The sequence below is a fragment of the Phocoena sinus genome, chromosome 2 (assembly GCF_008692025.1).
Source record: "Phocoena sinus isolate mPhoSin1 chromosome 2, mPhoSin1.pri, whole genome shotgun sequence".
In the NCBI taxonomy this organism is placed as follows: domain Eukaryota; kingdom Metazoa; phylum Chordata; class Mammalia; order Artiodactyla; family Phocoenidae; genus Phocoena; species Phocoena sinus.
Window position 1 is genome coordinate 133937586 of NC_045764.1, and position 24373 is coordinate 133961958.

At 40.1% G+C, this 24373-nt stretch overlaps 1 protein-coding gene across 1 annotated transcript; it reads right to left on the reverse strand.

Annotated features, from left to right (window-relative positions):
- Window positions 1-1436: 1436 nt before the first annotated feature.
- On the reverse strand, window positions 1437-2110 carry LOC116749351 (charged multivesicular body protein 4b-like). The gene is given in 2 exon segments (XM_032623649.1): window positions 1437-1927; window positions 1930-2110. Coding segments are annotated over 2 exon segments (672 nt in total).
- Window positions 2111-24373: the final 22263 nt, after the last annotated feature.

Genomic DNA, 24373 nt, shown 5'->3' on the forward strand with positions numbered 1-24373 from the left:
ATATTGAGTCTTTACTAAATAGCTATCTTTACTATATTGAGTCTTTTCATCTGTTAACTTGATATACCTCTCTTTGTTTTAGTTCTATTATTCTATCCAATAAAGTTTCATATTTTTTGCATGAGGTTTTTTTGTTTTTATTGCATATTTTCCCTAAGTTCCTTATACTTCATGAGGCTATTGTAAATGAAAAACTTTTTTAAAAAAATAAATTTATTTATTTTTGGCTGCCTTGGGTCTTTGTTGCTGCACGTGGGCTTTCTCTAGTTGGTGAGCAGGGGCTACTCTTTGTTGTGGTGCGCAGGTTTCTCATTGTGGTGGCTTCTCTTGTTGTGGAGCACGGGGTCTAGGCGTGCGGGCTTCAGTAATTGTGGCACGCAGGCTCAGTAGTTGTGGCTCGTGGGCTCTAGAGCACAGGCTCAGTAGATGTGGCACACGGGCTTAGTTGCTCCGTGGCATGTGGGATCTTCCCGGATCAGGGCTTGAACCCATGTCCTCTGCATTGGCAGGAGGATTCTCAACCACTGCGCCACCAGGGAAGCCCCATAAATGGAAAACTTTAATGACGTTTACAATAGTTTGTTGTTATTGTATAGAAATGCAATTAATTTGGGTATATTGATCTATATTTAGCAACCTTGTTGAACTTTTATATTTGTCTTAGTTTTTTTTGAACCAATCTTATTGTCTTTCAATAATGACAGCTTCATTTTTTTCTTTCCAATTCTTATACCTTTCATTTTCTTCTCCTTGTCTTACCATGCTAGCTAGAGCCATCTTTACAATGTTGAATAGAAATAGTGATGGTGAACATGTTTGCGGTATTCCTGATTTTAAAAGGAATGCTTACAATGTTTCATCATTGAATATGATGTTTGCTGTAGGTACATGAGGTTAAGTTTGCTGATCTTTCTGGTTTGTTAAGAGTTTTTGGTTTTGTTTACTTTGTTTTGCAATTAAATGATGGGGGTTGAATTTTATCAAATATTTTTTGTACATCTAGTGGGACCGTTGTATGGTTTTTTTTTTAATCCTTTAATCTATGCTTTTCTTTTTATCATATTACATTTGCCTGCTTTTGGTGTCAAAAGTGAAGGAAGTACCAGCTTCACAAAACAAGTTGGGGAGTTTCTCCTCTTCCTTTTTTTAGATCAATTTTTTTTTTTTTTTTTGGATTTGCAAATACAGTTTATTTTACAGAAACTCAGCATTATAAACAGCAGGCACTTCCCAGCCCCCTACCCCACTCCCCACAACCTGTACCTCTGGGTGCAGACCATGCTATGCAGAGTGAGCAGTGATGCAGCCGTATTGCTTTGGAGGGAGATTCGAGAGCGATGGAACCTGCCTGCACCACGGCCTGCCTGCCCCACACACGCACGCGCCTGCCCGCCTCGCAGGCCACCAGACTCTGGGCGCAGCCTGCGCTGGACCAGTTAAATGGATCCAGCCCAGGTCTCCAGTTCCTTCATGTCATCGTCTTCCTCTTCCTTCTTCTTGGTGGGTTTTGATGGTAGGGATATAGAGGGAACATTTGGTAGAGGGACTGTTTCTGGTCCACTGATTTCCAGCAAATTCTTGTCTAGTTCCTCCTGTTCTAGTTCTTCTAATTCTGCCATGAGCTCATCCTCGTCAAACTCTTCTCCAAACCCTACAGGTTTTGAAATAGCTGTTGAAATCTCTTCTGCAAGTTCCTGCTGGTCAGCAAAGTCCTGCATTAACTCATCAACTTTATCCATGTCCATGTTGTCGTGGGAAGCCTTCATGGCTTTGGAGGCATAGTCCATGTTCTTGAGAACCTCGGTGTTGGTGTTAGCATTCTCCAGGGCCTCTCGCTGGAATTCGATGGTTGACAGTGTGCCATCGATCTGTGCCAGCTGCTTTTCATACCTCTTCTTGCGCTTCAGTGCCTGGCGGGCAGCGCGCTGTTTCTGGTGCCGTGCTTCTTGGCGGCTGTCAGCTCCTGCTCGATCTTCTTCTCCAGGAATTCCTGCTTCTTACTTAGCATCACCTCCGTGTCCCGAAGCCTCTGGATGGCCCTCTGGGGGGTCGGGCCGCCCTTGCCGGCTTTACCCGCTCCAGCCCCGAACAGCTTCGCGAACACAGACATGGTTGCTGCTCGCCGCGCCGGCCTGCGCCGCCTACTCCGGCTCGGCTCGGCTCGGCTTTGGCGCCCTCTCCCTGCTCCCTGCAGCCGCAGGCCTCTCCGCCATCTCCGCCCTAGATCAGTTTTTGTAAGATAGAGTTTATGTTTTGAAGCCTTGATAGGATTTTGTAAAAGTGTCTGAGCCGGGTATTTCTGTTTTCTTGTTTTGTGGATAGATTTTTCACAACTGATCCAATTTTTTTTTTTTTTGGTACGCGGGCCTCTCACTGTTGTGGCCTCTCCCGTTGCGGAACACAGGCTCTGAACGTGCAGGCTCAGCGGCCATGGCTCACGGGCCCAGCCGCTCCGCGGCACGTGGGATCTTCCTGGACCGGGGCACGAACCCGTGTCCCCTGCATCGGCAGGCGGACTCTCAACCACTGCGCCACCAGTTAAGCCCCAATAATATTTTTTTTTTTTTTTTTTTTTAGTGTTATGGTCTTTAGCTTTCTATTTCTTCTTATATTAGCTTTGATAGGTTTTTGTTTTCAGAATAAAAATTCCATTTTATTTATGTTTCCAAATTTGTTGGCATGAAACTATTCACAGTATTCTCTCATGATTTATAAAATCTCTTATTTATCTGTACTTATATTCTTTTTCTTATTAGGTTGTGTTTTTTTATGACCTCTTAGTTTTACTTAGAGACATTTGCCTTGTACAGTCTTTGCAAAAGATAGCTTTTATTTTTCTTGATCATCTACTTTTTTATCATTGCAAATTTCTTAATTTCTACTCTTATATTTATTAAGGATGATTTAGTTGCATTATGCGAGTTTTTTAAATTGTGATTCACTTCTAAACACATTCTAATTCCATTGTGATTTCTTCTTTAACTCATGGGTTACCACAAAGTGTGCTTTTAAATTTAAAGATCCCAGGGAGTTTTTCTGTTATTATTTTTAAATTTTATTTGATTGTGGTCAGAAAACATGGTCAGTGAGATATTGATTTTTTGATATTTTTTTATGGCCTAATACATGGTCAATTTACGTAAATGTTCCATGTGGGCTTGTAAAGAAAGTGTGTTCTTTAATTGTTGGGGCATAATTCTCTACATGTTTATTAAATCATTATTAATGATGCCATTCAAATCATAAATGATCTTTCTAAATTTTTAGTTTGCTTGATAATTATGGAAAGATGAGTGTTTAAATCTTCTGTGATTATGAATTGATCAAATTCTTCTTGCTATTCTGTAAAGTTTTGCTTTATTTGGAGGGTATATTACTGGGTATAACTTATAATTGTTATCTCGGTAATTTTTTACTTTTATCATCTATTCTTTTTTTTTTAAAAAAAAGAAGTTTTAATTAAGTTTTTTTAAAACTTAATTAATTTATTTATTTTTGGCTGCGTTAGGTCTTTGTTGCTGCGCGCAGGCTCAGTAGTTGTGGCGTATGGGCTTAGTTGCTCCACAGCACGTGGGATTTTCCCGGACCAGGGCTCGAACCCATGTCCTGTGCATTGGCAGGCAGATTCTTAACCACGGTGCCACCAGGGAAGTCCCTAGCTTCTATTCTTAACTTCCTTTATTCCTTTTGCTTAAAGGTCTATTTTATGTAATATTAATATACATATGCCAGCCTTCTTTTAGTTATTATTTGTCTGATATCTCTTTCCTAATCTTTAACTTCTAATGCTTATGGCTTTCTGTTCCATTTGAAAAATAACATGTAGCTACATTCTTTTTTAAAATCTCATCTAGGATTATTCCTTTAAGTGAGAAGTTTGGCCTATTTACATTTTTCATGATACCATATTATTTTGTACTTGCTTTCACTAGTCCTCTTTACACACCCTCTTTCACTTACAGTTTTCTGTTGGAATTGAGTGTTTTTTTAAAAAAAAAATCTTTCCTCTCTTTAATGGTTTGGAAATTATATGACCTAATTTTATTCTTTTCATAATTATGATATTATTTATGTATTGCTATGTAACAAATTATCCTAAAACTAGGCAGATTAAAACAGCAATGAACATTTATTACCTCACACAGTTTTGGTGGGTCAGGAATTTGGGAGTGGCTTAACTGGGTGGTTCTGGCTTGGGGTCTTATGAGGACACAGTGAAAATTTAGCTGGGGCTGCAATCATTTGATTGCTTGACTGGAGCTGCAGGATCTGCTTGCAAAAATGACTCACCTGCGTATCTGGTAAGTTGGTGTTGACTGAAGGTCTCAGTTCCTTGCCACACAGACCACTTCCTAGGGCTGCTTGAGTGTCCTCACAACATGGTGACTGGTTTTCCTCTGAGTAAGTGATCCAAGAGAGAGTAAGGCACAAGCTAATGCCTTTTATGAGCTAGCATTGTGTGTCACATGCCATGTCTTTCACCATATTTTATTACTCACCAATTAGACCAGTTGGGAAGGGAGACATGAATACAAGGAGGTGCCGTTCATTGGGGGCCATCTTGAAAGCTAGTGATAACAATTACCTTAAAAATTTTAACAAGCATGCTCGATTTAACAAAGTCTGAAGTTAATTAATGTCACTATGACATCTTGAACAATACATGGATCTTAGAACACTTTCATTATGATCACCTATTCTTTTCATTATTATTGTTGCTTTTATTGCGTGTGTGTGCACACGTGTATGCATGTTTATCAATGTTTGTTTTGATTTGCCCTCCATAGTTAGCAATTAATTTGTTCGCCTTTGTTTCTTGCATTATATTTCCTTCTGGACTGATTTTCCTTTTCTTCTCCTGTACTTTCCCTGAAAAGTCCTTTCAGTGAGAGTCTATGAGTGGTAAATACTTATAGCCTTTATCTTCTTGCTTCTATTCCCAAATTATTGTTTAGTTGTATATAGAATTCTAGGTTGATAGTTATTTTATCTTAGTACTACAGAGACATTATTCCATTTTCTTCTTGTCTCCATTGTTGCTACTGAGTATTCTAAGGTTAGCTATCTTTTTTTTTTTTTTTTTTAAGGTAATTCTTCTTTTCTATGTAAAGCCTTTTAGGATCTCTCTGTCTCTCTCTCTCTCTCTGTTTCTCTCTCTCTCTGGTGTTCTGCATTTTCATTATGATATGCTCAGGTATGGATTTATTTTTACTAATCTTACTTGAGACTCATTGTGGTTCTTGAATTTGAGGATTCATGTCTTTTACTAATTTTGAAAATTCTCAGCCCTTCTCTGTTCAAATACTGTATCTCCCTCATTCTCTCTTGTCTGTCCTTCTGGAACTCCTAACAATAAAAATGTGGGAAATATGAGAAGTAAAGATATGTTGAGAAGATCATGAGAAGGCCTAACATTCATCTATTTGTGGTTCATTCTGAGATTTCCCTCAGATTTATTCTTCTAGCTCACTGATTCTCACTTCTTCTGGGTCTAGTCTACTATTTAACAAATTCATTGAATTTTTTTAACAAGTAGGTGAAAATTTTATTTCTAGGTTTTTTTTTTCTCAACTTTACCTATACTTTATTTTTCATAGTACCCTGTTTTTGTGATTTCAGTTCTTTCTCATATGATTTAAAATATACTTATATCACTGCCAGTTCTATTATCTGAATTTCATGGGGGTCAAATGCTGTGGGGTTTTGTTTTCTGTTTCTCTCTCGTGTCTGCTTGACTTGAGAATATAGTATTGTTTATGACGAACTTTGAGTTCATCTCAGTGAGGTATGGTTGGGTTGAGGTACGTCTCCTGAGAGCAGGTGCTTTTGCCCAGGGGCTAAGAGGTGTCACTGGATCGTAGAGGGCTATTTCAAAGGCTGGCTACCACTAGCTGAAACCACTTTTTAAGTTGGTTTCTACATTTTGGGGTTCCCTGGCCTTGTGGTATGAATTCCAAAGGAGGTTATTTTCCCACCTAGAGCTGAGGAAGATTCAGATAAATTTCTTTATTATCTCTCAGTGTCATTGGGTAGATTTTTTCCCCTGGTCCTTCCTTTCACTGAAGATCACAGTCTTGGTTTTATGCCAGGGTCTAAATTTCAACTCCTTACTTCATGCTAGCCCGAAGTCTTGTCTTTAGTTCCTGTTTGGGTGTTAAAAACCAAGTCTTTGTGTTACAAAGACCTGCACTCTCCCTTTCTTTCTTAGCCACTTATCTACATATTTTAAATATTTGTGTATTTTATGTAGCATTTTAAGGTGTTTGTAGCAGGAGGGATTGCAAGTTAATCTAGTTTTACATCTTACCAGAGTAGTTGGTGCCCACATTACTATTTCAAGAAACAGAAGTCAAGTTATCTGCTTGCTCCTGAGGTGCTCTGTACATCTGCCATTCCTCAAGCAGGGAACAGGAAGGCTCCCAGGCAAAACTTGAAAATGGTGAAATTCATCTTTAGCACCTTCTCATGCAGAACTTTCTCTCCTAACTCTCTTGTCCTCTGTAGCACCTCATTTGTCTTTCCTCATTGTGCCCTGTCTTTCCAGGATGCTCCAGGCTTCTTCTGGGACTTGTCATTGCTGTGCTTTTCCCCCTGCTTTTTGTGGAAATGTGCCTCACCAGTATCTCTGCACCGTCCAAAGTGTCCAGGTGACAATTAGCTAATCTGATAAGCTCATTCATGCTAATGTGCTAATGAAAGAGGCCTACAGAAGATGGCTGTCCTTCCCCTACCTCCTAATCCGGGGCCCTTCTTCTCCTGCCAGGTAACATATGTGCATAGCAGCAGTGATCTTCTAGAGAGCATGACCTGGCTGTAGTGGTCTAACCTGGAGGATTGATGTTAATGGAGTGAGATTTTTAAGTCAAGTAGGAGGGACAGCTGGGTTGAGGCAGGCAGGAGAGGGTGAGAGGCAAAAATGACCCACAGATCATGACACTTGAGTGTCTACTAATGTGGTGGGTGCATTAACCGTTTGCACACCTAAACTGTAAAGAATAAAGAGGATTTCTTAGAACATCCCTTTGCTAAATCAAAATTATTCTTATTGAAAACTCCTCTACCAGACAAGAACTGGAACTCAGCAGAACCACAAATATATGGGGTTTATCGCTATTCATTCTGATATTTTCATTTTGCTGAGTCTATGCGAAAAGTCTATACCCCTTGAAGGGGATGGTCAGGAAAGAGATGGGCCCTTGCATTGGAGGCTGGAACTTGCAGGGCTGGCTGTAGATGAATAGAAAAGGACTGGTAATTTGTTTTCTCTCTCCTTCTGGGCCTCATTCTCTTGGGTTTCAGTCTCTGATGAGTGAGGGTGTCAGCCCCCAGGAAGTGGTGCGGAGATAATGCAGGCTCATGGGGAGCTGCAACAGATCACATCTTTGAGCCAGAGAGAGGAAACTGTATATCCATGTTTCACGCATAATTCTTTTGTTTCCCTGTGTTTTCACAAAGTAGGTGTTTTGGCCTAGTTGATACTATACTTTGGGACCCAATGCAGGGGTAGACTCAGTGGCTGTGTGTTTATTATGGCTAATGGGGAGGACCCCATGTTAGCCAGAACACCATGGTGGCTGTCTTCCTCTGCCCTTCCTGTCCACTCTCCATGCTCTCCTCGCTAGTCCTTCCTGCAGGTTTCTTACAGGCTGGCTCTGCCCACATTGAAAGTCTTATTTCTCTCGAAGGCCCTCTCCACACAGCTTTGGCTCTGGTTATCTGCTCCTTCCATCCTAGCTCTGGGGTTCTCTTCTCTCCCTTGCAATTTCCTTATGCTCTGCCCAAACCTTTGTAAAGAGTCCCTTTTATTAAACTCTCTTCAAATTGTCCTAATTTGAGTGTGCCATCTGTTTCCTGTGGGGAAGCTGACTGATAAAACACCTCAATTCTTTTTATTTGTATTTTTTTCTTAAAGTAAAAGATTTTTTTTTATCATGGTAAAGTATACATAACAAAATTTATAAATTTAACCATTTTTAGGTGCACAATTCAGTGGTATTAAGTATATTCACAATATTAATGCAACTGGCACCATCATCGACCTCCAGAATTTTTTCATCATTCCAAACCAAAACTCTGACCATTAAATAATAACTTCCCATTCTCCCCCTCCCCCCAACTCCTGGTAACCACCATCCTACTTTCTGTCTCTATGAATTCAACTACTCTAGGCCCCTCACATAAGTGGAATCATACAGTTTACTCTTTCACGTCTGGCTTGTTTCACTTACCATAATGTTTCCAAAATTCTTTAAAGATATAAGTGAATTGATACGATAGATCCATAGAGGACAATATTGGTACCCCTCTGGAAGCTATAAATCTTTGAGATATTTGTGGACAACTTCCCACGGAAGGCTGCTGTGATAGAATCAATGTTCTGATTTTCAGTAGTAAGGAATCAAAGGTTCCTTAGCGGTAATAAACGAGTTTCTTCACAAGAGAATGTTGTGGAGTACAGCCAAACATTGACCAATAATACTTTCAAATGATATTAGCTATGCAATAGTTTAATATTGAAGACTGTATTTGAATCTCAATAATCCTTGAAAGGGCCTTTAAAACTATCGTGGAAGATCTCTTTCTTCCAAGTCGCATTCAGTCATTTATGAACATTGGTGTAAATACCGTAGAATCCAGAAGTATGTTGCCCTGATTCCCTGAACGTGCCTCAATTCCTAAGCTACACTGTCACATGAATATTAAAGCTCACTTTTGTCATGTGATGTGGACTGTTAAAGCATTTTAAGGATTATAATCTAGATGGACTTCAAATGACACTGTGCTTTACAGAACACGTGAGCAAAGCAAGGTTGTAACTCCCCAACAGCCTGAAGAATCTTTGTTTCCTCTAGGATTTTAATTTCCTGTTTTCTGTATTTTTATTAATGATGTGAGTAAAGGTATCAAGTCAGAGGATGCCCTAGTTATTGTTGCATAACAAACTGTCCCAAAATTTAGTGGCTTAAAACAAATTTTATTATTTACCTCTTACAGTTGTGTGGATCAGCTGGGCTTAACTAGATGGTTCCAGCTTGGGGTCTCCTATGTGCTTGCAGTCAAGTGGTGGCTGGGACTAGGGTCATCGGAAGGCTTCTTCGACTCCTCTATTGGGGATCTTGGCTGGAGGGTATCTGGAATGGCTGAGGGCTTGGCAGGCTTCTTTCTCTTTATGCTGTCTTTCCACTGGCTGGCTTGGACTTTTTCACGATGTGACAGTCCCATGGGGGTCAGACTTCTTACTGCCGGCTTCCCCAGAGCAAGCATTCTAAGAGGGCCTATGCAGAAGCCGCAAGCCTTCTGACCTAGCCCCCTAAGCCCCAGAACATCACTTTAGTCACATTCTATCAATCAAGCAGGTCAATAAGTTCAGGCCAGATTCAAGGCGAAGAGAATTAGACTCCACCTTTCAAGGGCAGGAGCTCAAAAAGTTTGTGGCCGCCTGTAATGTATCACAGGGGACATGGATCTTTTTTTTTTTCTTCAAATTTTATTTATTTATTTTTGGCCGCACTGGGTCTTTGTTGCTGTGCACGGGCTTTCTCTAGTTGCGAGCTGGGGCTACTCTTTTGCTTTTTTTTTTTGTGGTATGCAGGCCTCTCACTCTTGTGGCCTCTCGTTGCGGAGCACAGGCTCCGGACGCGCAGGCTCAGCAGCCATGGCTTACGGGCCTAGCTGCTCCGCGGCATGTGGGATCTTCCCGGACCAGGGCACGAACCCGTGTCCCCTGCATCGGCAGGTGGACCCCCAACCACGGCACCACCAGGGAAGCCTGCACGGGCTTCTCATTGCGGTGGCTTCTCGTTGCAGAGCACGGGCTCTAGGCGCGCGGGCTTCAGTAGTTGTGTCACGCAGGCTCAGTAGTTGTGGTGCACGGGCTTAGTTGCTCCGCGGCATGTGGGATCTTCCTGGACCAGGGCTTGAACCCGTGTCCCCTGCATTGGCAGGCGGATTCTTAACCACTGTGCCACCAGGGAAGTCCGGGGACATGGATCTTAATCCCAATTCTGTAGCTCCTGAGCGCTGGGAACTTAAGGCCCATCCAGCACTTGATTGGAGAATTGGTTTCCTCGTCTATAAAATGCCAGAAATTCAGTGAAGGATCTTAAAGATTTTCACTTCAAAATTATAAGGATTCTCTGCCTTCAAAGTATAGACAACATTTATAATAGAAACTCCTCTTTAAATTTACCTAGAGTGTTTTTAGTTTTAGTGTCTAGGATCTTTTTTTCGGGGCCTATATAAATATAAAACTTGAGCTGGCCAAAAGATACCAATACAAGATTTTATTATGAATATTGACTTCATTATGAATTTTCCATACATCTTGGTGCTAGTCGAAAGCTTACAAAATGACAACACTGAGCAGAAGATGTACTTCTGAAATGTAAAGAGCAATGATTCCAGTTGTAAATTCCAGTTCTCTAAACGATGGTGGACAGTGTTGGTGCCCTTTCAGAAATCTGATGCTTGCTGAAGGCTCTTGTCTAGTTTTAGGTGAAGCAGGGACAGAGACAGATATAATTAAGGTGAATGTTTGAGCCTCGTAGATGGTCAGATCACACTGCTCTTTAGGATCCTCTATTTTGTTTGTTTCAAGTCAGGATGAAAGCCTCTCAGATATGAATCCCTGCCTAAGGCTGACTCCTCAGCTTTCACGGACATGAAGATAGCTTTTTAAAATAAAGGCTCTCCTCAGGTTCCTAGGCAAAGCCCTTTTTCAACTGTATACCAGTTACACCAGACAGTTAAACTTCATTGCCTGCGCTGGCCCAGAATTTTAAAACTAGAATCTCAGATGTGTTAATATTAAAATATATTTATATTTATATATATATATAAAACACAAAACAGGGAGTTCACAACCCCACTGAAAAACTTTGATTAGTCCAGATGAGACTGTCTTCTGCTCTATTCCCTCCAAAATAAACCATGTGGTACTGAAATATAAAAACACCAAAAATCCTCTGTTGCAAACCCTGCTGTTTGCCTACCCAGCGGCCGCTTTCCCTTTATTCCTTGCTCACAGAACACCTGGTCTTTTTCCAGAATATACCCTTATTCCTAATTTTAGGGTAAATCCTGATTTGTGTAAATCAATCATGGTGATCCCCTTGACAGTCCTTGGTTCAGGCATGGACATGTGACCCAATCTAACCATTGAAGATTGTGAAAGGGGCCTCCCTGGTGGCACAGTGGTTGAGAGTCCACCTGCCGATGCAGGGGACACGAGTTCGTGCCCCGGTCCGGGAAGATCCCACATGCCGCGGAGCGGCTGGGCCCGTGAGCCATGGCTGCTAGGCCTGCGCGCCCGGAGCCTGTGCTCCGCAACGGGAGAGACCACAACAGTGAGAGGCCCGCGTACCGCAAAAAAAAAAAAAAAAAAAAAAAAAAAAAGATTGTGAAGGGAAGTCTGCTGGGGGGGTCTACGCAAGAGGTATTTTCCTTCTCAAAACAGCACATGAGAAGAGACATTCCTACGCGTCCACTGAATGTTGCTGTATCTGAATATGACTCCCAGACTCTAGTTATTGCAGCTGCCTTGTAAGCATGACAGTCCTGGCCTAACGTCCAGCAGACACACCGAAGGCGGCCGAGCAGGAGGATGAAAAGAATCTGAGTCCTTGATTTAATCAGCTACAGCACAACCTACCTCTGACCTTCTTACCATTAATGCGATGGTAATTTCTTCATTGTTTAGGCCAGTTTAATCAAAAGCCTCTATTCCTTGAATCCTGCAATATCTGAATGTATCTCTTTCTCACGCATGGCGGGAAAATATTGGCATATTAATATCCCCATGAAGAGTATCCATACTTCACCCGTGCCTTGGGTGAGAGGGGATGACCTCAAAAAATAAAATATGAGGTGACCTAACTCAATGGGACTGAATCCAGGGTTAGAAGCATGGCTATGTCCTGACATAGTCCTAAACCCTAAGAGAATGATACGGATAATCATAATGGTGGCTGATACTTACTGAGTGTGTACTCTGTACACAGACACTAAATGCTTTAAATGCGTAAGTCATTTAATTCTCAAAAAACCCTATAAAGTCAACACTATTATTATTCTTACTTACACAGGTGGGAAATGAGGCCCAGAGAAGTTAAGTAATATACCTGAGGCTGGAAATCTAGTAAGTGGTGGAACTGGGTTGTAAACTCAGGCTGTGTATTCAAGAACTGAGTCTCCATCACTGTGGTCTTTGGCCTTTCTGCTCCCAAGGAAGGAAGTCCCTCCTCTCTACTGCTACCAGCAGCCACAGGGGAGGCAGAAAGTGCTTTCTGAAATGGTACAGATGAACCGGTTTGCAGGGCAGAAATTGAGACACAGATGTAGAGAACAAACCTATGAACACAAAGGGGGGAAAGCGGCTGGGGGGGGGGGGCGGTGGGATGAATTGGGAGATTGGGATTGACATGTATACACTGATGTGTATAAAATAGATGACTAAAAAAAAAAAAAACAAAAATAGATGACTAATAAGAACCTAATGTATAAAATTAAATTTTTTAAAAAAAGGGCTTCCCTGGTGGCGCAGTGGTTGAGAGTCCACCTGCCGATGCAGGGGACACGAGTTCGTGCCCCGGTCCGGGAAGATCCCACATGCCGCGGAGCGGCTGGGCCCGTGAGCCATGGCCGCTAAGCCTGCGCGTCCGGAGCCTGTGCTCCGCAACGGGAGAGGCCACAATAGTGAGAGGCCCGCGTACCGCAAAAAAAAAAAAAAAAAAAGAAAGGTGGGTGGGAGAAGCGGGGGAGGCCAGTGTGGGAGGACACCCTAGAAGAAAGCCCTGGAAATAGACAGACCTGCTGGGGGCTGTTGCTGTTATCTGGGAGCCAAGAATGGTTTTTACATTTTTAAAGGGTTGTAAAACAAACAAAACAAAGAATAATATTTGACAGAGACTATATGTGGCCCTTTATAGAAAATGTAGCCGCTCTCTGCTCTGCTTAAAGCTGGTGGTGCCCTGCGGAGGGAAAGGTAGTAGAGAGGATGTGGAGAGGGTCATCCTGAAAAACCTTAGGAGGCAGAGCTCACAGGAACTGACCAGAAGGAGGACGGGAATGAGAAAACAGGTGATGTCAAGGATGAATCCAAAAACTCTGCATAAGGGAATATCATCATCAAACAAACGAAATACAAGAGGGGCACCAGGGCAGGAAGATTTTTTGATTTGGGAAGATTCCTGCTGCTGTGAAGTGTCCACAAGACCTCCAGGTGGAGATGTTTGGGAGACATTAAACTGAACAATACCTATATGTCAGCTTCTCTATGATCTATGATATAAATTCCTTAAGGGCAAAGATAACGCGACTGCTTAGTGTTGATCCCAGCCCATGATAGGCTATTAATCAAGGGTGTTGAACTCACTGAACTGTATTAGACTATTGAATTCAGGAGACATGCTGAGAGACCTAGTTTAGAGAAAGAGACCTAAGTCATTGGTTTTTAGGTGGTTATTGAAGTATGGGAGTTGATGGCATATTTAATATACTCAGTGCAATATTGTTACATCCGTATATGCATTTGTCTGGCTGCCCAATTAAAAGCAAGCCCCTCTTGTGGCAGGATGTCTCACTTTCGATTCAATTTGCAAAGAGGCAGGAGAACATGGCAGTTAGAAGCCAGGGCTTGTAGCCAGGCAGCTTGGGTTTGAAAACCCATCTCTCCTACTTTCTAGGTGTAACCTTGGGCAAGTCACACAACTTTGTGCTTCAGTTAACTCATCTATAAAATGGAGATAATAACACTAACACCCTTTTAGGGGGTCGTCGTGAGACGTAATGATATATGTGTTTAGAAAGGGCTACGATCTATTAAAAAATAGGTCAAATCATGTTAGCCCACTAAAAGAAAACCCACCAACGACTCAGAGTAAAGCCAAAGTTCTTACCATGCCTTACGTCCCGGATCTTCTCACCCTGCTCACCTTGCCCAAGCGACCCAGCCTCCTTGCTGCCTCCTTAAACTCACCAGGCACGTTCCTGCCTCAGGGTATTCACTTTCCTCTGTCCGGAGCACTCTTCTCCAGAATCTCAGCATGTCTTGCTCCCTCACCTCCTTTGACTCTTCATTCAAATGTCATCACTCTTTTCTGAATAGAAAACACCCTCACTCCCCGACCTCCCCTTCTTCCTTCTACGCTTCGTGTTTCCCCATCACAACTCCCAAATGCTAATATGCTACATAATTTTATTTCCTTCCTCCTCTCACTAGAACGTAAGCTAGTGGGGACTGGAATACTGCTGCATTTGTTGAGTGAATGAATGATGCCCACCGCATAGTTAAGGGCTCAATCCAGCCTGGGAGCTACAGTTGCTTCCCAAACATCTGGCGCTTTGTTGATGACACACACCTCCCCAACAGTGCCTGTTCCAGCAAGGTTGAGGGCACAGGGGTAAATGCAGGCACAGATGTCTACTCCTTGACCCCCTCCATCCATAAACCCTGAGTGAGAGAGCTTCTAGTCCACTTGTCTTGGGCAGTCAACTTGTTAAACGCATACGTTTGGGGAAAATAGGCAAATAGGCGAATGCTTTGAGTGCAAAACCCGTTCGTAGTCTTTTAGAACTGGTTTAACAACCCAAAGTAGAAAATTTGTGTATACACAGTAACGCTGTTTGTTTGATACTAAATTAGTATTAAAGTGGGATGGGAACGCCTCTTATATTGGACTCCTATGGAGATGGACAAAGTAATTTTAGAGAAAAAGCAGCTGCCCTCAGCAGTAGGCTTAGAAATGTCAATTTTAATTAAAACATTTATTTTCAAATACATTTCGCTGTTCATACGTAGTGATATGTGTCTACTTCATGCAAACTTTCGAACCGCTGGGCTGAGGAAACTGGAGAAAGGCATTTTGATAGAGAACACTAACAGTAGGATCAACACAAAGAAATGTAAAGAAAAGAAAATCCACCTCGTGCTTCAGTTTCTCCTTAGTCCACACGTTAGATTGTTCTTTGTGGGCTTGGCCGTTGCTTTTAAAGGCCTGCAGACACCCTCAGAGAAATCTGGTGTCAGTGGGTCATGGTGGTGGTGGGCATGCCCCCCCTCTCAGGTGAGGTCTGCTTGGTGTGTGGGTCCCTCCTTACTTCATTGGTAGAGGTTCTCTCCCCGTTTTTCTAGATCTTAGCCAGAAGAGAGCTACCAAATCAGCCAACTCCTGACTCAAAATTCTCCCAACTTCCATCTTCCCCTGAGTACTATTTTGGGTTTGAATGACGAAAGCTGAAGAAAGGTATCTGAAATTGTACAATTACCTTCTGAACTTACCTCTCCTCTTGTTCTCTGCCCTGCAAAGCACCTGCCAAATTTCTGGTGAGTTCCCAGGGCAACTGGTCATGACTTCAATGTGGCCAAGAAAAACATTGAAATAAAAATGGGCCCAATTTAAATAAGCAACAATTTAGGATAAGAATTTCTGAAAATTTTGCTCCAATTTCTAAAAGGCTTTTACGAACACATGGTTATTTAGCATTGGAATATTAAGATAATCTTGATGTGTGTCATGCTAAAAAATCATTGTCAGGGTTCAAAGACAATAAGCAATATTCATTAGTGTGACAAGTGTCCTTTATCTTGTAAGGTGTTGAATGCATTTCTGATTAAGGTGGATCCTCAGATTTGAGAAAATTACGAAATATAAATACAGTTGCATCGATTGCTGCTCTCAATATGCTTTTAACCTCTTCAAAGGAACCATTAACATCACAGTGAGAAACGCAGAGTGAAGTCCAGAGAATGTATGCAGGTACCGCAACTGGCTGTGTACTCCAGGACTAAGCATGTTAACAAGTTATTGAATGTTCCAGGTTATAAGTTGTGAGACTTTGATTTTGTATTCAATGATGTTGATAGCACACTTCAATTGTTCAAAAAAATTTCTGAGCTACTTTAAAAATGCTTCTGAGTTTTGCACTTTGATTTTAAAAGTATACTACGTTATAATCAATACTCTCTTAAAGCCAAACATTTTGTTCCTCCCTAGAACATATAGATTAATATATATGTATAGTATATATATATATATATATATATATATATATATATATATAGCTTTTGGCTAAGAGCCCTGATAAAGGAAAGGAGACCCTGGCATTCTTTTTCAGATGGCTCATAGAAGAGCTATTTGCTCACCAGGCTACCCGGCAGAGGAAATCAACACTGGGATACTTAACACCAACAAAAGAAAATAAGACACCTATTAAGCGATGACCATATCAAACCAGGTGCTATTCTGAGTTTTTAATAGGCCAGCTCATCTAATCCTACCAATACCACTTTGAGAGAGGGACTATTATTGTTCTCATTTTTCAGGTGAGAAAACAGTCACAGAAAGCTTAAATAAGTTGCCCCACATGATATAACTAGTAGAAGACTTCAACTCAGGCAGTCAAGCTCTATAGTCTATGCTTGTAGACATTCATATTTAATAAACAGAGAGGATGTGCCATTGTGGGACCTTCCTTTCCATAGGATGGTGTTGGGTTGCTCTTAACATAGTGCTTAAAAAGGCAGGCTTTCAAGCCAACTACTAGGTTGAAGTCATAGCTGCTCCAACTCCAGCTGTTGTGACCTTGAGCAAGGTACTTAACCTCTCTCTGCCTCAGTTTTCTGCTTAGTAAGATGGGGATAATGTGAAGATTAAATGAGTTGGCACACAGCAAGCACTTATTAAGGGTAGTTGTTTTTATTAGTTCTTTTACTATTTATGAATAGATAAATAAAATGGTATAAAAATAGAATGGATCAGAAACACATTGGGTTTATAGAGGCCAATAAAACCTAATTCATTTTCACAGCATTTTTTTCAATAAGGAAAAAATCGGAAGAAAGTTAAATAATGTGGCTACCTTCTTTTTAATTTATTTTTTATTTCTGCTACTTTCTTTTTTAAAGAGGAAACTTTTTTTTTTCCAACCTCTGATTTTGGTATCAATCTGGCATCCATTCTGATGTAACTTACCACTTACTATTAACTTTAGCCTTCAGATCTCTGTTGCTTTGTTCCTTCTTCCCCATTTTTATGTTAGTTTTCTTTCTAACATCTTCTGAAATCCAGTCAAGACGAGGCTCAACAAAACCAGATGTCATAGGAGAGACAAGAAAGAAATAGGTTACTAGGATGTCCAAATGAAGCAATGATTTTTATCAAGGAAAAACTGCAGAAGTCAAGGGTTCTGTGTGCAGCATTTGCCCTGGTAAAGCGTCTAACGCAACCTATGTTATGTGCTCCACATTTATATTGCTCCGGTGAGCAAATAAGAGACAATTTTCAGAACCAAAGGATGTGGAAAAAATGAACAGGTTTTCATTGCAATTAGGCACCAGGTGGAAGCCATTTATTACCAATATAGTAGATATGACCATTCTATGCATCATGGAAGTCTTTACACCTTGTTTAAGGGGCATTGTTTACTGCAAATAATTTAACCATGATGAAGCCATGGAGAAAGAGGCACCATTAGTGAGGGATTCAACGAGCCAGCAGCTGGCTTTTATTAAAAGAAGAAATATAATGAGTTATTGGGAAGAAGTTGAAAACTGTAGGTATATTTGCTTGCAATTTTTTTTTTTTGTTAGTTGAAGATCATTTTTGCTTTCTGAAGCATTTGATTGATTTAAAGTAGTTCTTGTCATTAAGTAATCTTTAAATTGACTTTCAACCATGTATCAGCAGCTCTACGATGGAAGCAAATGCATTATGTATTACAGTTTTGGATATAAGTTCTGAAAAAGCCAACTAATCATTCTGAACATCAAAGAGCGCCCCTTATCAAGGGCTTGGCTGAGAGGATAAAGCACTGTCTATTTACCTTATGACCTTGGTTCCGATCCAGATTGTATTGCCAGGGAAAGGACTTTTATGATCTCAGCCCCACACAGGTAGATGGTAGTCCATATCTCCAAAATACAGATTGGCAAAAGTGGAATTTTCCTGCTTAGGAGAGACTTAAGGCTGTAAAAAGTCCAGAGACAAGGAAGTGAAAAAGCACCCAGCTCATATGCCATCCTAGAGATGGCAGTCTTCTCAACTGGACCAGGTGGCTCAGAATAGCAGTCTGGGGTCTAACCTGGCTTTCAGATAAAGAAATCTGTTTTCAGAGCTTGCAATTCATCCAAGTCTATTTTTCAAGCCAATACCTCCTCTCTAAACTCTCCTTTCCCCCACCCCTCTCCTTCCAGAGACAAAAAGCAGAGAGTCAACTGGAAGGATCTTTAGGATGCCCTTTGTAGAACCAGTGTGACGGTTTTAACATTTTGAAAGGGTGATTCCAACTGAGCTGATCTGTTTCAGATTTTGCTTTTTAAAATTAAGATAAAAAATAATTAGTTATTACATCCTCAACATAGTCATTTAGATGATAGAGTTGACTGCTACTATAATTATGCCTGTAGCATTGTATTTTCAGGAAGGAGACCCACTCCATTTACTATAGGGTAAAGTACTCTAAGTGAAAAACTTTCCTGCCCCATATGAGCAGTTCTAAAATTAAAAAAGAAAAAATTTAATCAAATTAATAAAAGACAATGTCATTTGTATTTGATATTTGAATTTATTTGATAAGAAATGAGTATATACCCCAAATGCGTAATATCTTATTTTAAACAATTTCTATTTGCTTCTGTACATTTGATCACTTCCTTTATTTTTCATTCTATTAGTTTACTAATTTAGTCATTCCTACATCCTTTCAAGAAATACTTTAGTAATTTTGGAGTAAAATAGTTTATATATAATAATCTTATTTGTTTGGCACAGCAAGAAGGGAGAATTCCAACATCTGGTTTTACACCATATTGCTTATTGAAACAGGGGCTATATAGACAAGAATAATTTCTCTTTAGCGGTATAGTAGAACACTCAGCCAGGTAAACAACATGAACTTCTGTGCTAGTACAATTAGAAGCATTTAAGGGACTTCCCTGGTGGTCCAGCAGTTAAGACTCTGCACTCCCAATGCAGGGGGCCTGGGTTCGATCCCTGGTCAGGGAACTAGATCCCACGCACCGCAACGAAGATCCTGCGTGCCGCAATTAAGACCAGGTGCAGCCAAATAATTAAATAAATATTTTTTAAAAATTAAAAAGAAGCATTTAAGATTCTGTTCCCTATATACAAATATTAAGTAACTTCAGCTATTTTAAAAGCAAAAGCACATTTTTGAGGTGGGGGGGATGGTGCATGGCTATGGGTCTATGTTTCCACTAAAGGAAAAATCCCTCACCCATGGGATTTAAAGATGACTAGCACCACCCATGTGAAGTGAAGTCTGTTCTCACTTTCTATGTGTGGTGCAAGCTCTGGGAGCCTTGGAGCTTCAGTCTCACCCAACTTACTCAAAAGGCTCACATGGTAGACTTGAAGGAAATGCAGGTTGCTGTGGAGTGGTTGTCAGTTCACAGAAAGGTGCACAGGATCCAGACATTCCAATGGTTGTGTCTGGGAAGCAGAGTTCTCCATATTCCAGGAGGTGTTAGTCCTTGGTGCCTGCACCATTAGGCTAAATGGGCTTCTCCCCCATGCACGGAGGGGAGAGCAGATGAAAGGATACAAATGCTACAGCCTTTTATTGTCAGCAAACAAAAAGGGGCGCAATGTGCCGGTTTATAAATTACTGTTTTCATTAAAAAGGAGTTCAAAAATCAGGTCCCACTTATCATTGTTAAAACCTTAAATTTTTTTTAGCCGTATGATTTCATTATATGAATTACAAAAGAGTAATAGAGTAATATTACTCTTAAGCCAGCTCACTTAAATTTAAGACATTCAAACCCAATAATGCACTAGGTTCTTTAGTTCAAGTTATGCAAATAATATACATTTTTTATTCCACTTCCCACCAGGTTATACATGTATTATAAACACAACAAAGACCTCTTTCTGTACCGTTTATTACTCAAAAGCTAGTAAAAAAGAGAAGCCAAAATATTGTGAATTACATTCTTAACATGGTTTGGCTTTGTACTACTGGCTGACATATTTTAAATGCTAAAGAGAAACTGGGATTGGAAAGAGAAATGTTGACTCACTGTTACCTACTACTGTTGTCATTCATACTGATATTCTTCAACATCTAAATCAGATTATTATCTTTGTTTTCTTTAGAGTGGAACTAGCAGACCCAGCTTTGCTACATTTGGAAAATCAGCAGGGGGAATGGTTATCTCAAAAAGACAAAAATAAAAGAAGGGACTGAAATTTAACATAAATTACCATGGCTGTCCCTGAACTCAGAACTGGGGAGAATCTTTTTATTCTTTTTCACAAAGCTGACCATGAAAATCAATATGGATTATTTTGCAAGCATTGTTTCATAAATATTTTGTAAAGGTGCATAATGTAATGCATTTATTAAAAAAAAATACAGCCACTGACCTATTCATTCTGTTTAGGCGTTAAAAGAAAAAAGGCTAAACTTTAGGAAATTAGAAATACTGAATTCAGTCTTATGACGAAAACAACATGCACATTATTCATAGACTTAACCCCCCAAATTGTATGCTAGGTAGTGAGATGGCTCTGTGTGCTTTCCCTGGTTTCCAAGTTTCCAGTTATGCCTAATGCAGTCCATTGGTAACTTGCTCAATTCAATAAAAGTAAGCAAAAAAAAAAAATGGATTTTTCAAAAAAATGAACAAAAGCCTATTTAGTGTCTCTGAAATATAGAGGTTAGTCTCATTATAATCTCATACTTTAAAAAATCCCTTTACTAAGGGAGTTTTATTTCTTTATTCTGGGCAAATTGAAAAAAATAAGAAAAGTGGAAAATAAGAAATTCAGTCTTTTGGCTTCATGACGTAACATGAGCTCTGTGGGAACGAGGGAGCATTCCTTTATACTTGTCTGCAATCTGAGCTCAGTGGCTTTGAAAGCTCTGAAGTCCTCCACGAAACTCTTTCCTCCTTTTCTCTCCCTTAAAAGAAAAAAGAAAACAACCCACCTCAACTAACTTGTGTAATCCCAACAGCATTTCTAACAGAAATTCTCACCTCAAATGCCTTCCTGTGATACAGAGGGTAGAACCTGTCTCTGGAGTACTTGGCAAAACACTCCCAGTCGCTGGTTAAATTCAACAAGTGTCACTTGCGCTTCTGCTGTCAGCATAGAGTTCTTTATACACGGCAAGAAGGGCCGCACTGGAGGGCAGGCAAGTGCATTTAAGAGGGTGCATCATCTGTTTGGACGCTGCCAGTCCGCCCCTGGATCTGGGGATGGCTTCGCTCTTAACAAAATGTAGACGCAGAATCACATTTACTGTCACAAAACATTAACAGTGCTGATGGGAAAGTTTAAAAACCGCCCTCCATCGGGTTGCTATTAAGAAAAAAAAAAAAAAGACCGTGAGGTCAGAATTATTTCTTAATTGCATTTCACACCTGGTTGAGATAGTGTCTACAGCTGCAAGGAGATGAAAGGAATGATTGATCCTTGAAAAGAGAATAGGTAGGGTAGGCACTGGAAGTCTTGAGAGCAAGGCACACTGGGGTGCAGTGAAAAGCAGAATTCACTTTGGGTAGAATTAATTTCTTGCCAGCATTTGAGAAAGAGGAAGGAGGCTCTGGAAGCAGCTTTCATTCTCCAATGCTGACGGCAAATCCTCCACCATAGCAGTCTCACTGTAAATATCAGATATTTTAGATGCAATTAGGCTTCCATGCACCATGCACAACAGCTGGGAGGAGTTTCCAAAGTTTTCTTTCTTTCTTTCTTTTTTCTTTTTTTTTTTTTTTAAATTTGACTGGAATACTAAAGAAATAAAAATATCCTGACAACTTCTAGCGTCGTCTTGTGACTTAAAAAAAAAATCAGCCTGTGAAGTATCACTGCTCTGTTTTAGTCTAATGCTACTTCTATCTTTTATCCTTTTTAATTAGAAGGCAAATTCTCAGACCGCCAGGCCTAATCCCTACACAGTGGAACAAAGCCCAGCAAAGCCTTTGAACACTGTTCAGCCGGGCAGCACAAACCCTAGTAACTGTTGGCAGTAGGGGCAGGACTCTGACCCTCATCTCAGCCATTCTCCTGATGCTCCCTGCCCTTCAGAACCCTATCTGTTGTTCTTCTGTTTAGACTGAAAAGACAAAAGAGGAGACAATGTGGGAAACCTAGAGGATTGGCTAGGTAGGATGCGGGGAGCTGGTGATGGATAGGGGCAAGTAAATGGAGTTTCACGGGAATGGACACAGTGGGGAGAATTGGATCACCAGATTAGGTCTTTAGGTTCAAGAAATTTCTTCATCCCTCACTAAATCTTTTCATGGACAATGCCACTTTTTAAACAATTGTTGCATTTCCAATTACTCCAGGAGTGTTCAAACAAATGCCCCAAACCCTCCATGAAAAGTTTACTTATATTTTAAACTTGCCAGATGAAAATCAATAAAACAAACACCCCCAAATCAGTGGCAGACACTTATATCTCCAAAGTATTTACACTTGTAATAATATTTGAGTCAAGAGCATAATTTGAGCTCGCTCAAGCAAAACATGCAACTAGACAGAAACGTGAATTTTCAAAGCTAATGGGAATGATCATGAATCAGAAAGCCAAATTCCAAGTATGCAAATACGAAAAAGGATTGTTTGCATGTCCTACTCCGGCTAACTGTGAATTATTGAACAGTGAAACAACAGATGCTACTACCATGCTGCAGACTCTTCCAAATTGTTCTTAGATTGAGCTACGTATGTGTGGGAATTACTGTCTGGTGCCAGGATGTTTGAGAGCTGGGTTGGGATTTCTGAAAAAGATATGCATTTTCTGCATTTTGAGATATCTGGTACAGACATTTCAGGAAGAAAAAAGGAAACAAACCCAAAGACCTTTCATTGGAAACATTTTTAGCAGTCCCTCTGACCTTAACACAGCAGGTTTCACAAAGCCACTTTCATTTTTCCTCCTTCGAAAGTCTACAGAAGTACCAATAAATGCAGTGCCATACTTAACCCAACCATTATGGTTGTCTTTGTAACCAAACATCAAATGTGTCGCTGATCTGGCTTTGGATGACAGAGAGGTTGATTTAAATCATAGGAGAGGATTCAGTCAGGAGTTTGGATGAATGATGTTCAATAAATGTGTGCATTTTATCATATAACCTTAAATTCAAAGTTAGAGCAAAGCCATTTTTAAGGAAGTTCCCCTTTTTAAAGATCTTCGTAGGACAAATGTACCTAGTCTTATATTTAAATAAAATATGATTTTAGAATTTTAAAATGTAAATTGATTTCCAGCACATTTCTTTTGAGAACACATGTTTACCTTATTAAAGGGGCAGCAATATATGTAATTATTGTCCATTTCTATATAATCTATTACTCAAATGACAAACCCAGTATCTTCCTCAACATTCTCTCTCTTTGCACTGCATAGGCAAATCCTTTCCCTAGGTCAAACGGTGGTAAAATAAGTGAAATGTACAAAGATAATCAAGTACAACTACAGATAGTATTTTATAAAGAATGATGCAGCATTATTGACAGTCTTCTATCAGCCTGCTTTTGTGATTGTCTTTACCTTTGATATCTTTAAAAACATATGCAAAATATAAACTAATAAGAAACTGCTGTATAGCACAGGGAACTCTACTCAATACCCTGTAATGGTCTATATGGGAAAAGAATCTAAAAAAAATAAAAAAAGAGTGGATATATGTGTTTGTATAACTGATTCACTTTGCTGTACACCTGAAACTAACACAACACTGTAAATCAACTATACTCCAATAAAAAATTATATATATATATACAAAATATAGGTCCCTATATTGATGCTCTTTAAACATACCTTATGTTCATTTTTTTCCCTCTGTTTTCATTGAAAACTGTCTGAAAAAGAGGATACACTAATTATTTCGGAGGCTCCCAACAATGATCACAATTGGCAAATAAGAATTTAAAAAATACTCTTCATAAAGATAGAAACCTTTTAAAGAAATTTTCTAAATATTTGCACACATTTCACTATCTAATGCTCCAATGGAAATGATCGATAAACATTTGCATAAAAAGAGCAAACTCATTATGCGTGTGGGTTTTAAGTCACTGGAAATCTTTACCTAGTAGGAAATTATTTCTTATTGTCCTTCATGCACAGGCTGACTTCTGCAGGCATGTTATGAAGTGCCATGGACAACATGCTGTAGTGATATTTAATACTACATTGCCAAAAGAAGGTTCTAGAGACTAGAAACACACACAAACCACAGCTAGACGCAGTTCCCATAAATCAAACCTGGCATCACTTCTATCAGGGAATGGCTTTTGTGTTCGTTTTTGTCCCCACGTCACTGTCATCTACCTACACACCTTGATCACGTGTATGAATTAACTTTAGTAGAATGGAATGGGAAAGAATCCAGATC